Source organism: Rutidosis leptorrhynchoides, chromosome 10 (assembly GCF_046630445.1).
Source record: "Rutidosis leptorrhynchoides isolate AG116_Rl617_1_P2 chromosome 10, CSIRO_AGI_Rlap_v1, whole genome shotgun sequence".
Lineage (NCBI taxonomy): Eukaryota > Viridiplantae > Streptophyta > Magnoliopsida > Asterales > Asteraceae > Rutidosis > Rutidosis leptorrhynchoides.
This window is the reverse complement of record NC_092342.1, coordinates 351,619,870-351,638,118: the sequence shown is the minus strand read 5'-3', so window position 1 is coordinate 351,638,118 and position 18,249 is coordinate 351,619,870. Positions and strand designations below refer to the sequence as shown.

Genomic DNA, 18,249 nt, shown 5'->3' with positions numbered 1-18,249 from the left:
GAGTCATAAACATATATAAAGATAGACCACAAGATTTTATCAAAAGTTTATCAATAGATTCTACGTAACAGAGCACCCTGGTAACTAAACTTAACGCTATAGTGATAATTACCCCATTCGTTTTAATACACGCAAACCAACGTGTCTTAAACTCAAATAACATACGTCCGTTAAAAGGCTAGCGCTCTAGCTCGGACGGGGATGTCAAGCCCTATGGATCCATATACAATTATTCGCACCCACCAGTCCATATCCTATGTACTGGCAGCTACTAGTTACCAAAGCTAAGGGATTTTCGGTTTAACTCAGTGTAGAATTTAGTATGTACTTGTGTCTTATTGCGTTTAAAATAAATTGCATGTATTCTCAGCCCAAAAATATTTAAAGTATTTAAAAAGGGAGACTATAAAATCACAGTTCAATATTGAGACTCAATATTGTAGGAAAATTGCGTAGACGTAATGATGGTAGACGACTGTATGGTAGGCCTTGGATTCAAGAACAATACCCCGAACAATACCCAATATTTCCTTAGCTTAAAGCGGTTTGAAACCCGAATTAAAACACCCTCGAATATACTTTATTATTATTAAACTTAAAATTAAAATTAAAATTATAATTTAAATATAAATATTGAGGCGTAGATCAATATTTGTGTGATTCTTCCAAACGAATAAACTGGCGTATTTATAATACTTTTTCATTTCCTATAGCTCATGCGATCGCATGAGTTTTCAGTGTTTTTGCCATGCGATCGCATGGCCGCCTTTTCCGTTTTTGTTTGCTAGTTCGTCGACATCAAATAGTGCTTTACTGTAGCAAATAGTGTTTACTGTAGCAAATAGTGTTCACTGTAGCAAATAGTGTTTACTGTAGCAAAGTCGTTTTTACAGTAGCAATTAGTGTTTTACTTGTACATCTTATAATATATATATATATATATATATATATATATATATATATATATATATATATATATATATACATATACATAATATTAAATCATATAGAGAATTGGTTTAAATTAGTCAAAATTTTCCGGGTCATCACACAATGGTTTGGATATGGATCGGGTGATGCCATATTCACATCCGTATCCAACTAATTTTTGATCATCCATATCTGTATCCATATCCATTTAGTTTTGTTTCATCCATCCTTATTTATATCTAATGGATTATGCGATTTAGTGGATATCTATTGAATATTCAATAAAATATTAATCTAACGATGATTATAAAAAATTAAATATAGACTATAACAAATGTAAATGTATAATCTTTATGTTTTTGGTTTATTAGGCACGTGTTAAATGTAATTTATGTGACTTCAAAATATGTTACAATATAAGTACATTTATGTTTAAACCAATCTAAATGTGTGACGTTTAATATTATTAATAATAATATAATCATTATAATTTTTATAACCCTTATTTTTGTTGATAACTTAAACATTTAAAGGTTATGTGTATATGTTTTTTTTTTTTGAAGGGCAACTGAACTTTTTATTAATTATCAACATGGTACACTCGATCAGCCTTTGAGTGAAAGGCTATAAAACTAAAAGACGCGAAAAAAGCTTACCACAACTATACATCTGATATCGAAACAAAATATAGCGAAAAAAGACTCGAAAATAAACGAAATCAATGTAACAGTATGCTATTCCTTATCATTGAAATTTCTTGGATCAGACATCCAATGCAGCCACTCGATATCACTTCTCTTCGCTCGATTCACTATCCACTCGTAGCTTGTGATTTGGATCTCTTGAAATGCTATCGACCCTGTCCATCTTGACTTACGAAATAGTGTATTATTTCTATTTTGCCAAATCGTATATGCATTTACCCAAACACATGCTTACCAAAGACTATTGTTTGAACCCATATTACCATTTACATCCTGGGCTTTCAAAACGTCCCTCACCGAGTTTTGCGTTTGTAGTTGTTGTCCCCACCATCGATAAACTCTCGCCCATATGTCTTTTGCAAAGGAGCAATGTAACAATGTATGAGCTAAGGTTTCAACGTCATCATTACATACCGGACATCTCGTTGTGTCAAAGTCGATCCCTCTTTTATCTAGCTCCGTTCTAACAAGGAGATGGTTACGTTGAGCGCGCCACACGAACACCTCCAGTTTTTGCGATACCAGTTTATTTGGCATCGTTGAGATAAGGTTATGTGTATATGTATATAGATATGTAGATGTATATGTATATATTGTAGTACGTACATATGTATATATAGATAAATGTATCTCTTGAATGTTAATGGATATATTTATGAATGATAAATTGTCATCCATATTCGATCCACAAAATATCTAAGTCATCCATATCCATATTCATTATTGGTTATGTATATCATGTATATCCGTTATAAATGGATCACATTTAATGGGTATCCATGGATGAAACATCCATTGTCATTCATGCCTACAAACTACGAACTACAAGCTATTAGTTAGTTTTATCAAACATAATTATGAAAAAAGTAATGTAAATGTTAGCAAAAGGAAAAAGTAATGCAAATGTCGAGAAAATGAGACAAAAAACGCAACCGTCTAAGCTATTGATAATTCCATAATTGTTCCATTGCCTTTGGAACAAAACATTTTTTTTAACTTTAGAAGCAAATAGTTTATAAACATACGCAAAGTTAACGGTCCAAGATTATTCGCTTGGAGTCCAATTGAAAATTGGTGAAATTTTTACACTATTCAAATGTTGTTCTTTAAGGATGTGTTTGGACGAAACTAGTTGGAACTAGAGCTTATGGTTGGAGCTGTAGCTGGTGGCTGGAGCTGGAGCTTAAGCTTATCATAAGCTTTACTTTTTTCAAGAAGCTATTTCTAAAAGCTTCTTTTTATAGAGCTTCTTTTTTACATAAGATCTACTTTTGATTGCATGCCAAACAAAGCTTATGACTTGTAGTTTATTAAAATCATAAGTTCAAATTCTCATAAGCTTCAATAAACTCGTCGCCAAACACACTTTAAAGGGAAAGAAGAGGAAGTGGAAGGAAATAAACAAGTTGTGTTCCTGAACATTTCGAGAGAATGACAGAATTGAATAAGATCATTATGTATTATTTTTCTTATGCATTTTCTAATTGGATGATTTGATTTTTTATTTTTCAGTTTTTTTCTCTCGTTAAAAACTCAAAAGCGTAAGCAAATTTTAATGTCCTTTTCGAATTTATCATCTCTTACATGTTTTATCATGATAATATAATAAGCTAATTAAACTTTTCAATCCAAACAAATGTCCATTTTTTATTCATGTAATTATATCCATATCCACAACTCTAAACATAGCTTGTTAGTTTGCGTAATATGGCATCTACCTATTTATAAACTAATTAAAATTCAATGATTAAGGCTGTTAATCAGTTCAATTTTCTTTTAACTCCATTTATTCGGTTTTGAAATTTCTGAAGCAAAATCGAAATTAAATTCATGAACTAAGATTGAAACAAAATCAAAAATTGAATTTAAATCCAGTTCGATTTTAATTAAATTGAGGAAACCCACATTCTATTTTATTTTATATATCTTATATTTGATAAATAAATCGAATAAAGAATTGATATTTGACAATCGAATATATACGGAGTATATTTTTAAAATAAATATATATATGTTCATATATTTATTTATTTATTGCTCTTCTAAAAACATGCATAAAACTATTTACCAATTTTTAAGCAAGAACATAAATAAAATCATTTATCAAGCCCCAATCTGCTTTCAATTCAATTCAATTCAATTCAATTGGACAATGATGTGCCAAATTACCAGTGAATCATTCTTTCCTGATTGATCAAACTCACAATCAAATCATTCTCGCCATTCCGGTGGTCCCCTACCGTCTTCCACCGTTCTCCGTCACTCTCACGACCTCTCATAAAGCAGTCTTCAATCAATCTAATCCAATGTTTGCACGTAATTTTTATTCAAAAATAGTTATAATTATTAGTATATACAACTTCAATTTCATTTCCTCCAACCCTAATTTTGTTGATTTTCATGGAGATTATTCACCGCCGTCACCCCCGCCACCTTCTCCGCCACCGCATCCTCCTTCGCTATCGTGCGAAGACGATTTACTAGGTATTGGTAGTTTAGACACAACGTGTGAACTGAATTCTAGTTTGATATTTATGAGTGATGTATATATAGAAGGAAAAGGGAATCTGATTATATTACCTAGAGTTAAATTAGCATGCCCTAGTTTTGGTTGTTCTATAATTATTAATCTTAGTTCTGAGTTTAAGTTAGGGTTGAATTCAGAGATAGTAGCAGGAACAGTTCATGTGACCGCTGGCAATGCGACGTTTGATGAAGGTTCGGTTGTGAATGTAACTGCCTTAGGCGGTGATCCACCGGAGTATACGAGTGGAACACCTGAATTAGCGTTAGGCGGTGGTGGAGGGTATGGTGGGAGAGGTGCATGTTGTGTTGTGGATAATACAAAGCTTCCTGAGGATGTATGGGGAGGTGATGCTTACGGTTGGTCGAGTCTGTCTGAACCGTATAGTTATGGGAGTAAAGGTGGGACCACTAGTAAAGATGAAGATTATGGAGGGAGTGGAGGTGGAAGGGTCTGGGTTGAGGTGGTTGATGTTGTTGAAGTTTCTGGGAGTATTTTTGCTGATGGTGGTGATGGCGGGTTAAAAGGCGGAGGAGGCTCTGGTGGCAGCATTTTCCTGAGGTCGCAAAAAATGTAATGGTCCTTTTTTTTGTATATGTTTTTTTTTGTTGTTGTATATGGTAGATTGGTAACTTCCTGATTCACCATATCTTAAATGTTCAATTAATAGTTTGCGAAGTTGATATACTATGCATATGAGTTGCCATATGAAATTGTGCATACTATAACATTCAGCTTGTCATAAGTGACCTTTTGAATGGCAAACGGTCACAAATGCTTTTACATACTTTTTCTTTATGTATATAGAAAGAACAATCCAAACTCTGTATAACTGTTATTGTAATTCCTTTAGCACTCAGTGTGTTATCTGCTAACTTAAAATTGACGCATGGTATTTTTAAAAATCTTGTGGTTAAAAGTTACCGGGGAAACCCTTACTCAAATAAATTAATAAATAAAATATAAATTGATGTATTGGTATGTGTGTGTTTAAGAGGCTCTCTACTGGATCAACCCGTGTTTCAGCTTTAGAAAGAACTAATGTTTGTATTAAGTGTTTGCTAGGCATCTTATATTATGAGCCTCCCCTTATTATGGAAAACAGTTATTTTTTTCAGCTATTCTAGATGTCCACGACATATATGACATTAATAGTGAAATAACTATTTTATCCCATGTAAAATATTTGATAGATTGATAAAAGTTGTTTTTCCAAACCTTCCTTTACACCTCAGAGGAGGTTTAGGCTTCACATCAATTGATGATTTATTGTCAAATGAGTGCAGTCTCGTGCAAGATTACATTCAGATACATCTGCAAGATTACATAACTAACCTAATTTTAGTTGAGGAGCATGAAAACCTAAATGATATTCAGATTTCGCTAATAAGCATAAGCAGTAATATATGTAATAATCGCATTAAATGTCCAATTACTTTCTAAATACACTTGCTCTTGTTTTTTACTTTGTTATTTGAAGAGCAGGACAGGTGGCGGGATCATAAGTGCATCTGGAGGTAATGGGTTTGCCGGAGGTGCTGGTGGAAGAATTGCCGTGAATGTATTCAGCAGGCGTGACGACCAAACATTTTATACCCACGGTACATTCATAATACCATAATGTCATTATATAGGGCATACAAAATGATGGTTGTTGTCTAACTTGGGAACATTTTATCAATATGGTTTTAAATGCCCGTTTACTTAACGTTTGCAGGTGGAGAAAGTTATGGGTGTCATGCAAACTCTGGTGCAGCAGGCACTTTTTATGATGCAGTTCCAAGAAAGCTTCGTGTTAACAACCACAACATGTCTACAGATACAAACACACCTCTTTTTGCATTTCCAAATCAGCCTCGCTGGACAAGTGTTGATATCCAAGAGTATGCTAGAGCTGCTGTTCCCCTGCGTTGGAGTCGTGTGCAGGTTAGCTTGTCAACAAGTTATTTTAGAGGTGGCACTTTCTGCTCGTTTATGTATAAATGGGCCGAGCCGGATTCTACTCAATCTCTAATGGATCAAATGCGTGAAGTAGGAAGAAATTAGTGCACTAAGAAATGGTTAAATGGGCGAAACAAGTCAAGTTTTTGTCTATATTTGCCTACAATGTTCGTCTGATGCATAAAACCCCCACATTTATCTTATTCAAAGTACTTTATGAGTATAATATGATTTTTATTATCAGATTTGACACACTATTTTTTAATATAAAACAGAAACAGTTTTTAGGTTGAAATTGCTTTGTTTCTGTTATGCTGATTAAGGCTGAGTCTGACCCAATTCATTTTCTGTTATTGCAAATGGGTCATTGTGTAAATATTGCATGTACATAGTTCCCGTGATAGCGTATGCATCGTCATATCCATGCAGGTCTACTATCATACATTTATAAAAGTAATAATATTGCCTGGGTTTATCAGACCTGTTGGACCCATTACCCACGGCAATTTTAGCAACTCTATCTTTACTTATTTTGATTCTTGATGCATGTTTCTAACTGTTTAATAGTCAACTTGTTTGCATTTGAAAGCACAGTGATTGACTGCTGGTTTATTGCAAATATGCTTATAATATTACTTTGTAAAAAATAGGTTCAAGGAACACTTAGTCTCTCAGCTGCTGCAGTTTTAAGCTTCGGTCTTCCTCATGATGCTGTGTCGGAGTTTGAGTTGATGGCCGAAGAACTTTTAATGAGTGATTCAATAATCAAGGTAAGCTTGAGGTATTATATAAGAAATTTAGAATTCAGTTTGAGATTATATACTGGCTTTAATATTTTATGCGTATGGATATTCTGCAGCCTGACACTATGGTATTTCTTTATTTTTCTGTTTGTTTTTCATGCATGTTCAAAGCTTATGCAACATAAAACCTCTATACTCATTATATATATCCCATTCAAAATACATATTTTTTGCATATTAATTCTTTCACATTGTTTTTAATTATGTGGATCTTCCTTTTATTCTACATAACATTCATTGCATTGTAAATCTTTTTTTTTTAAGGTTCCTTATAGTATAAATAAAAAAAAGTTGCAATGTTATACTTATCGCTTTCATTGAAATGTTCTTTTAGATATATGGGGCATTGCGGATGTCCGTTAAATTGCACTTGATGTTGAATTCCAAAATGCTTATAGATGGGGATGGCGAGGGTGATCCAATAATTGCCACTTCATTGCTTGAGGCTAGCAATTTACTGGTTCTCAAGGTAAACTTAAGCTGAAATTAAGTCAGAGGTTACCATTTTAGTTAGTTAAGTCAGTGGTTAAGGTTTCTCGTATGCCAGGGAGGATCTGTGATACAATCGAATGCAAATCTTGGTGTTCATGGACAAGGTTCATTGAATTTAACTGGGGCTGGAAATGTTATAGAAGCTCAGCATCTGGTTTTATCAATATTTTGCTGTATCAATGTAAGGCTACTTATGTTAATAATTTAACTTACTAGGCAAGAGTACATTAAAGTAGATTTGTTTCTTTGAAGGCGTCATAATTGTTACAACTATTAACTCTTTGTATTAATGATACAACAATTTTGTGATATTGAGAACCTTTACCTGTGAATTGGAATAATCTCCAACTAGGTTTCCATTAAATATTCATAGTTTAAACTAGAGGTGGATAAATGATTTTCTTTTATTGGGAAAGGGTTTAGGTTTATTCAGGCTGTATCTATTAATAATGGGTCAATTATACAGACTCAGCTATATGCCTATATATAAGTGAAACGGTTTGAGTGATTCACAGTCGTTCAACATGTATTTAAATTTAAATACTTGTAAAATCCTTCCTATATCAATTTAATTTGAAACCAATATACACATTTTTTTACACCCGTGTTTCTGATGAAACATGAACCCACAACCTCTTGGTTGGTGGGACAACCATATATCACTTGGCCAAAGACCTGTTGGTACCTGAGTCAATTTATTAAAAAAAAACTATATTGCTAGTTCATAAATCAATTGTTTGGTCATAATAGATAACAGAAAAGTATTAGTAGTTCGACTATTCGACCCATCCTGACCTGACCGCTAACTATCCGCATCTCAGATTCAATCGTGTTGACCAGTTACCTAATCCATCCGATCCTCCTGTATTGCCACCTCTAGTTTTGAGTCGTAATTTATAAAGATCAGTATCATCAGCTCTCGCATATAAATCTATCACAGACAAGTGTATGAGTGTATTCATTTCGGGTCTCATAAATCAATCACTAGTAAAACATATTGTTGAGATTTTTTATGCCACTTTTGACTTTAATTTATCTTTACGATTACACATTTCTGCTTAAGTCAGTGTGTTTGGCCACACATGTAGGTTGAACCTGGATCTGTGCTCCGTGGTCCATTAGAGAACACTACTAATAATCACTTGTAAGTACCTATGATTTAGTACTAGTCCATAGTTTGGTTCAGGCTTTGGTAGATTATACATTAATATATGACAGGTCAAACTGCGAACACGAGGTTTGCCCCATGGAATTAATTCATCCGCCCGAAGATTGCAATGTGAACTCCACATTGTCCTTCACTCTTCAGGTCATAATTTATCATTTTAATTCTGATCCAGTTCTTTTGACTAGATAATGTTGTTAAATACTTAAAAAGTATTCCTTATTGTCTGATTAGTTGATATTTTTACACAGATATGTCGAGTTGAAGAGATATTTATTGAAGGTTCAATTGAAGGATCCGTTGTTCATTTCCAATGGGTCAGAACTGTTGTTATCCAACCCTCTGGAACTGTAACTGCTTCTGGATTAGGTATCACTTTTTTTGCTTAGCCTTTTTCTGCTAGTATAACTTGTTACTTAGTTCAATTGTGATTTGTAACTACTGTAGGCTGTGTTGGTGGGATGGGTAAAGGAAAATCCTTGAGTGCGGGTCCCAGTGGTGGCGGAGGACATGGTGGCAGAGGTGGCAATGGATACTATAATGATAGTATGATTGTGGAGGGTGGCGTTGTTTATGGTGATGCTGATTTCCCCTGTGAACTTGGTAGTGGCAGTGGGAATGATAGTCTGGGTGGTGCAACTGCTGGTGGTGGTATCATAGGTAAGCTTCTGGATTGTTAATGTCTAATCTTGTTGGTTTTGGTACTCTTGAATCTCCTAAGTTGATGTGAGAACTTCAGCCCATTTACTTTTTTTTTTGAAAGGCAAAAATGTATTAAATATATATAAAAATAAACGAACAAACTAGCAAGAAGCTAGACAAGACACGAGACCACACACAAACTAACAAAAACTCGAACACACTAGCACGAAAACACTAAAGGAAAGACGCAAACCCCTAGCCCAACTACTAAAGAACCACACAAAAGACCATACACGAACCCATACACGAGAACCACATACATACATGACCCCGAAATGATGAAACACCACGACTAGTTTTTAAAACTATGTTTCTGAGCCCGAAGATGAGCATGATGAGGAACATGAGCAACAATCAACTTCATCATCGTCCTCTTCCGAATCATTCATCACATCATCAATAATATATCTTTCACACCATCGAAATTTATCCCGACGTCGGTTACGCTTCATATTTTTCCTTCCCCAAACATGATTAATGAAATGACTTTTAATTAATGGATGGGCTTTTCTCTCTTTAATACGAAAACGAGCTACCACGGTAGATGTTTGAACTACTATAATTCGCATTTTTTAGGCTTTGCCCAATAGATTCATCCACAGACAAATCTGTATTTAGCCCAATAGAAAACGAGGAGCCCAAATCATTTGGCCCATATGATGGTCCAACAAATGGCCTAAGTGAATAGAAAACATCATTTGATTTTTGTGGACCATGCTTTGATGCAATATCACGTAGTGAATTGACATGATTACTAACATTGTTAAAGTTACACCCAGCTGAAAAGTTACGCATGCATGCATTTAAAAATTCACTTTTCTCAACTTTAAACTTTGAAATTGAATTCTCACAAGCATGCGTGAAGCTTTTACTATTTCCCACGTCAGCCTCGGGAAGGGAGCGCCCATCTTTGGAACATGAGAAAGATGCACATGAATCGATGCCTGGAGACTCATGGGCATCCGCAACCATCGAACTACCCTCAAATCCGTTGATCGGAGACTCTCTACCGTCGTTGTCATCCTTCGCCGGAGTAAATAACGACGACGAAACATGAATCTTCTCACATGTTTTAACATCAGATGACTCTAAATTCTTGACCAGCGTAGGTTTTTCTTTTTGGCAATTGTTGGAGTTATTCGACTGTACGCCGCCGGATAACCCATGAGAAACAGTAGGATCATCCGACGGAATTGAAACGTCTCTCTGGGATCCCTTTGCCTCCCGATCAACGTTGGAATCCACCTCCGGTGTGGGAACCTTTGCCTGAAGGTCACCGATACTTGTAGTAATCTCATTGTCGTGAGTAGAAATATCCATAATTATCTCACCTTCTTCGACATCTTCTGCCGGAGAAAAAACCGACGAACCAGAATGAGCTTTGTCTTTTTCACTGGTTGTCGATTCAATGTTCACAACATTGTCTTTGGCCTCACCAGAAAAGGTTTGGAATAGTATACCCTTGTCTTTAGTACCAGACATGATACCCTTTCTCAAACCATCGATATCAGCGACATCAAGCTGTTTGTTATTCACTTCAACCAAGGTCCACGATAACCGTTCTTTACTATAGCTAAACACGAGGTTGTGATTGTTCACAGAAACAGGAAGATTAAACTCGAGACACATTTCCCCTACCTTTATTTCGATACGATCACTCGTCTGAAACAGAAACTTCTTGGAGTTCTTATCTTCACCTGTTAGTGTATCAACAAAGGTTCTTCCTTCCCATTTGGATGGTTTAGATGAAACACGATTCCAAGGAGCAGTCGGGAAGTCCATGTTTCTAGCAGCCTCCGGGGAGCTTTTATTATCATAACACCCTGAACGATTTGCCACTCCATGTTTTCTCTCCAATGCCTTGAACGCACGAATCCGTCTACCATTTATTTGAATGGTGTTTAATACTCTGATGAAGCATTCCATATCGCCAATGTCATCGTATCTTACATATCCAAAGCGTTGTCCACTCGATCGCCAATGTCAGCCCATTTACTTTGAATGGGTTAATTTTGGTTACATTGTGCTAGTGCTTGGTGGAATCATAGCTAAGCTTCTGGATCTTTAATGCTTCGATCATATTGTTTTTGGTACTCGCAGAGTTAGATCCTCTTAGTAGATTTGAAGCCCATTTAGTTTAAATGAGTTATGGTTTATATTTTATGTTCAAGGGTTGAATGGTCAACTTGAAAAGCTTACCAAATTATGAAATGAGTTGAAAGTCACCCACAGTATTATTCAGTTGTTCTCAATATCCTGACCTGATTTATTTTTGAATAAGTTAAGTTAGATATTATTATGAAACTTTGATACGATAAATTCACCTGTTTTGACTCATTCACTACCTTTACTACTTAGAGAATGCTCAACCAAACATTGGAAGTATTGATGTTTAGAAACACACATTAATATGCTTCACACTATGGATTCACCTGTTTTGACACATTAAATGTACAAATATATATCATCTATTTTGATGCATATTTGGAAGTTAGCTAATTGGAATTGTTTTCTTATTTTTCTTAATTGAAATAGTGATGGGTTCACTAGAGCACTCTTTGTCAAGTTTGTACGTTTATGGCTTGCTCACAGCTGATGGTGAAAGCTATTCACAAAAGATAAGAAAGCAGGATGTCAAGACTATTACCGATACTAGTCCGGGTGGTGGATCTGGTGGAAGTGTTCTTCTCTTTGTTGACCGTTTGACACTTGGCAACTCATCTTCGATCTCAACCGTTGGAGGCCATGGTAGTCAAAATGCTGGTGGTGGTGGCGGTGGTAGGATTCATTTTCACTGGTCAGATATTACTGTTGGGGATGAGTATCAGCCAATGGCAAGTGTAAATGGAAGCATTAATATTGGGTTTGAATCTTGACACATTACTACATTCTTTCATACTATCTGTACTATATGTTATTCTTTATATTTGTTCTTTATCATAGTTTTGTATGCGAACAACTATGTTAAGATGGGAACATGGGCAGGTCGGGTAATGGGTCAAACTCAAAACAGGTAATCTATTGGTGCAGGTCAACCCTATTTTGGTCAAATGTTTGTAACATATTTATTACAACAGTGAGTGTATAAAGGCTAAAACAATGTTGTATATGTACTTTCGATAATAATTTATACTTTCTACAATATGATTAAGGATGTTTTATTAGGAGTCTTCCAACCTGTTCGATCCATCTCTGTTAAGCCAATGTTTTAATTTTACCTGTTTGAAACGTTAGGGATAAAACATAACCAAAAGCAACACATGCAAGTAACTATGTTCAAACTCCCAGTTCTATAACTAATCTATATCCTTTTAGTTGAATGGTTGTTTAGTGACCTTATCGGACTCTATAAATACTGGAAAATGTATGTGAATAAGTAAAAAAGTAGTGTCTATGCTAAGTAATAGAGTAAGCATGTCCATATTTGGACATGAAATGTCATATTAAGTTGTGGATGATCTGTTTAATTATAGTGGATATAGTTGCTCACTGGATGCTGTTTTATGCTCTAAAACTTTAATAAAGGGTATCCACTGTTCTGGAGCTTAATTATTTATCAGTGCATGTACATGTGCTCACACTCTCAAATTACATCTTATCATGTAACGTGTATCATATAAACTACTTATGTGTGTATGTTTTACAACCTCAACTTCTGTTTTTACATACTCTTATTATTATGCTTTTGCTTCGTTTAATATGGCAGAGGAGGAGTTGGTAGAGGTATGGGCCAAGCAGGGGACAATGGAACTATAACTGGCATAGTTTGTCCAAAAGGCCTTTATGGTATCTTTTGTGAGGTACATGTGTTTCTTTCCACTCCCCATGTTTTTTGGAAATGCAATTCATTGACTGCTTTAAAAATCAGAGAAGTTGCTTGAAAAAAATATTCAGCACTATTTTATTTTAACCATTTGATCTGTTTGTGACCAAACTATGTCAGTATTGTCTTCAGTTCATTTGTTCTATCAAAAAATATAAATAAAAAATAGACGGGACTTTCACGTTAAACATACAAAGATTGAGCCACAATCAAAAGGGTCAATATTCAATAGTAAGGATTACAGTGCTCACATTTTTATAGACCTATCAGTGATATATGTGTTTATATTAGCTATTTTAGCTCTCAGTGACTCAACTGTGATAACTTTAATGTAGGAATGCCCACTTGGAACCTACAAGAATGTCAGCGGGTCTGAAAGATCTCTTTGCTATGATTGCCCGGCTCTCGAGTTTCCACATCGAGCCAGTTTTACTCCTGTTAGAGGTATTGCTGTTTAATTTTCTGTTTCATCTATTTAAAATAGGTAGATTGTTTCTAGAGTTTCAATATAATGGTGCTACTCCTTGATAGTGTTGGCAATTTTGACCCATTTACTGATGAATGGGTCAATTCGTTTTATGCTTTATCCAAAACATAATCAACCTAGTTTGAATTGTATAGGTATAAACTCACCCCGAGTGTAGTTTTAATGCATAAAACTTTGTTAATCATTTTATCCATAAATTCAATTTAATTAATCACTAAAAGAAAATAATTTCTGTAATCATATTTGATACATTATTTTTTTAGAACGAAAATGACTTTTAATAAAATAGAATCTTTGGACAAGAAGTGCATAAGGTGAATCCGTCTAGCCTGACGAGTACAATAATTGTTGATTTGTTTGTTCTGCCCTGTTACATAACCTGCACACCCACCCATTTTGCCACCTCTAGATCATACATTTTCCTACAGATATCTTATTTTTTTAGGTCAGTGGGAGTGGGCGCATTTTAACGATTCATTTAACATTACAGGCGGTGTTGCTGATATTCCATGCCCCTACCAGTGTGTTTCAGAGAGATACCACATGCCACACTGTTATACAACATTTGAGGAGTTGATTTATACATTTGGAGGACCATGGGTATTTGGTTTCATGCTCCTAAGTCTACTCATGCTTTTTGGTCTTGTACTTAGTGTTGCTCGTGTTAAATTTATTGGTGGGGATGAATTGCCTGGCCTAATGCCTGCTCGACGTGGCTTGCAATTAGATCGATCTGTTCCTTTCTTGGAGTCATTAAATGAGGTCTGACTGTAGACAACTTTTATACTTGGTCCTGCTTTTTATTGTAATAATAAAAATAATTTTGTTTCTTCTTTTCAGGTTCTTGAAACAAATAGAAACGAGGAATCCCAAAATCATGTTCACAGGATGTATTTTTTGGGATCTAATACATTCAGTGAACCATGGCATCTTCCTCATTCTCCTTCTGAACAAGTAGCTGAAATTGTGTATGCATCATCTCTTTTTCATTATTATTATTATTATTATTATTATTATTATTATTTTTTTAAAATGGGCGGGTTGGGTATCAGGTTAAAACAGGTTGGTGTCAAATGGGCATCTTCGTATGGTTGAAGCAGGGCGAAATTGTCACTTATTGTAGAAAATAAAGTATTTCTCTAAAAATCATTTTGTTTACTATCAATTTCTTTCTAAAAATCACTACCAGTTTAAAAGAGTTGGTACAGGCTGAATTTTTATAAAATACTTGATGATGTGGCAGATATGAAGATGCATTCAATAGGTTTGCAGAAGAGATAAATAGTTTAGCAGCTTATCACTGGTGGGAAGGATCATTTTACAGCATCCTTTCAATCGTCGCCTATCCATTTTCCTGGACATGGCTGCAATGGTGTCGCAAAAAGAAGATACAGAGACTGCGTGAGTTTGTTAGATCAGAGTATGATCATGCTTGCTTACGTTCTTGTCGTTCTCGTGCCCTGTATGAGGGTCTTAAGGTTTCTTTTATATCCTTTCTACTCATCTACTATACAAATGAAGCACCTTGTGAAACCACTATCATTTGTGTTTTTGGTAGAGTTGGCTAATTCAACTAATTAAGTTTTAAATTGGAGTAATCGTGTTCAAACATGTATCCTTATGAAGAAATTTTCTGAAAAAAAGCATGTCAAATGGGTCAGCAGGTTGTGAGTTGTCTAAATTGTGTATCAAATGCACTAAACCTTAATGGTGTTAGATTGATATTGAAATAATGTAGATGGTAATCATATTTGACACCGTGGGAAATATTTAACATTAAAAAATTATGGTCAAGGAAAGTTGTATGTTTTGATTTGTTAGTCAACCCCTTAACATTTTGTTATCTCTTGCCTGGGTTATTACTAGATGCCACCAAAAATTACCCATGTGAGTTTAAGGCTGAGTTTTGAGATTCAATGTAGGCACTCCACAAATACGACATCACACCAACAAATAACTTGTGATTCATAGGATTATGTATGTTTGTCAAATCTATGCTACTCACTATAGCCTTATTGATAAGCAATGTACATATTATCTAGATAACACATACATGTTTGGTTTCTATAGTATGTAGTTTTATAGAAGTCAATTACAAGCTGTACAACTATAAGATAAATAATAACTTTGTTGTTTATCGTGTTAAATAAATAAATAAATGGTAGGTATCTGCTACTTCTGATATGATGCTTGCGTATGTGGATTTCTTCCTGGGTGGAGATGAGAAGAGAGATGACCTTCCTCCTCCACTTCATCAAAGGTTTCCGCTCTCTTTAGTTTTTGGAGGTGACGGAAGTTACATGGCTCCTTTTGTTCTTCATAGCGACAATATTCTAACTAGCCTTATGAGCCAGGTACGGTTTGATTCTAGTGTATTCCAGAAAACCAATTTGATATTAAATAATTGTATTTTAGGTATGTATGTGTATGTGTATGTGTTGGTATAATATTGTATAAATATTTCAAGTAGTTCGTTAAGTGCTTCGTTCGTTAACATCCATAATTGAAACACACATCTGGTCTCTCATTACTAAGCAGGTCATTATCTCTTTGCAGGCTGTCCCGTCCACCACTTGGTATCGGTTGGTAGCTGGTCTAAATGCCCAGCTACGCCTTGTGCGGTGTGATCAACTGAAGTCAACCTTCCGACCAATCATAAGCTGGCTTGATACACATGCAAATCCAACTTTAAGTGCCCAACATATACGTGTTGATTTAGCTCGGTTTCAAGCTACTGCATCTGGTTATTATCAATTTGGATTGGTCGTCTCGGCTGTTGAGGATGAGCGGTCACCACCTTCAGTTTATGGGCCACATACTTTATCTTTGGTTCAGTCAAGGTATTCATCATATGTAGCCCTTTGCCTTATGGTTTGTGTACCTCACTTGTGAAATACTAGTATACTGCATCTAAATGGATCGACCCTGTTTTGGATACGGATCTACCCTACTTTACTTTACCAATTCGATAATCTGATGCTTACATACTTGTTACATGATGTACAGCAGCTATTTTCCTAATTATCATGATAAATTTGAAGAGCCTAGACGAGAGTCTGAGCCGTTAATTGCACATAGAAGAGCATCAGAATGGATTCTAAACAATAATAGCTTAAGAACACTTAAAGAGAACATGCTGTGGTACCCTTTATCTTTTATTATTTGCAACACCAAATCAATCGGTCATCAGGTACTTCAAACACTCGAAAGTTGACTTTATCTACTCGTAACTTTGTAAACACTTACTGAGATTGTGAACTTTTTTTATCATTTGTGGCAGGATCTTGTTGGGATGGTGATATCTATTCTTCTTCTAGGGGATTTTATTCTTGTGTTACTGTTGTTGCTTCAGCTTTACTCAAATTCTATGACAGATTTTGTTCTGGTCTTATTTCTTCCCCCTCTTGGTATACTCCTTCCATTCCCAGCTGGAATTAGTGCTTTATTTAGTCATACACCTAAGCGTTCATCAGGCCTTGCACGCTTTTATGCCCTCTGGAACATCACATCCTTGGTCAATGTTGTAAGTTCTCTAGTCCAAGTCTTGAATGTTAGTTTTGTTATTGTTAAAGGTGGCACTTTTGACCCACTACTTACAAATGTGTTAATTGGGTTACATTTAATCTCCTTTGGGTCAACTAAGAAAAGTAGCTTTGAAGGAAACGGGTCAAATGGGTCCAACGGGGTCAAATGTTGCCTTGGAAGTAATTTTATAATCTTTGTGTGGAACAGATGGTCGCCTTCATATGTGGATATTATCATTACAAGAGTCTAATCTCACCCAGCGATGATGATCTGAATGTTTTGTCGTGGAGCATAAGCATGTAAGTGGATTCTATCTTTCATTTTCCTTCAACGTCTAATTGTGCATTATGAATAATGTTTTAAGTTTGTTTCAGGGATGATGGCGGATGGTGGATGCTTCCATCTGGGCTGATGCTGTGTAAAATAGTACAGGCACAATTAATCGATTATCATGTGGCTAATCAAGAAATTCAAGATCGAACATTGTACTGTAATGACCCTGACGTTTTTTGGCATTCATGATAGAATAAAAGATGAAATAAAGCGTAGAATACAAACCAGCAAAGGAAAGAGAAAGAAAAAGATAATGCTTCAATATGCACAAATGCACCAAACGTTGGCTAGTTTTAGAGCCGGGGAAGATGGCTTGTGTTTGTTACTGGAACAAATAGATTAGACGACTAGGGTTTGTTAATTTTTCAACCCATTTTTTTGTCCATCTGGTGACAAATTGACGTGATCATTTATGTCTATCTTTTATAAAATGAGGTACAAAATTGACATAGATTTAGGGGTTTATTTATTTATTTATTTTGGCGAGAAACAGAATAAAGATCTACTTAGAAATACATATTCATTCAGACTCTAATCAGAGACGAGTAGGGTTTGTTGATATTTCAACGTATCTTTTTGTCTATGTGGGTGACAATGAAAATCTTCTAACTTCGAAGTTAATTTGCTCAAAAGAGAGGTATTTCAGCAATAAGAGGGAGTAATTCTTCAAAGTTTAGTACTCAATAAAGGAGGATTATATGTACTAAAGGCGTTTAATATGCGGAGTAGCTTATTACACAATCTAATGAACTCGCTTTCATGTTAAGATTCAGAACCAGATGGTAATCAATACGATTACCATATTTGCCACTAGTTACTA

The 18,249-nt window shown here is 35.2% G+C and overlaps 1 protein-coding gene across 2 annotated transcripts; it reads left to right on the top strand.

Moving 5' to 3' along the window:
* The first annotated feature begins 3,708 nt into the window (after positions 1-3,708).
* LOC139869959 (uncharacterized) lies at positions 3,709-17,964 on the top strand. 2 transcript variants are annotated; one of them, XM_071857811.1, is made up of 22 exons: positions 3,709-4,731; positions 5,644-5,759; positions 5,876-6,084; positions 6,750-6,869; positions 7,237-7,371; positions 7,450-7,575; positions 8,483-8,538; positions 8,613-8,703; positions 8,811-8,928; positions 9,007-9,219; positions 11,797-12,124; positions 12,968-13,061; positions 13,420-13,528; positions 14,062-14,333; positions 14,412-14,539; positions 14,815-15,049; positions 15,737-15,925; positions 16,128-16,411; positions 16,581-16,761; positions 16,852-17,094; positions 17,304-17,395; positions 17,471-17,964. In XM_071857811.1, the coding sequence occupies exons 1-22, from the start codon at positions 3,941-3,943 to the stop codon at positions 17,616-17,618; spliced, it is 4,278 nt and encodes a 1,425-aa protein (XP_071713912.1). In that variant the 5' UTR covers positions 3,709-3,940; the 3' UTR covers positions 17,619-17,964. The 2 variants fall into 2 exon arrangements, with proteins under 2 accessions (XP_071713912.1, XP_071713911.1); XM_071857810.1 differs by having other exon boundaries at positions 16,578-16,761.
* The last annotated feature ends 285 nt before the right edge of the window (positions 17,965-18,249 follow it).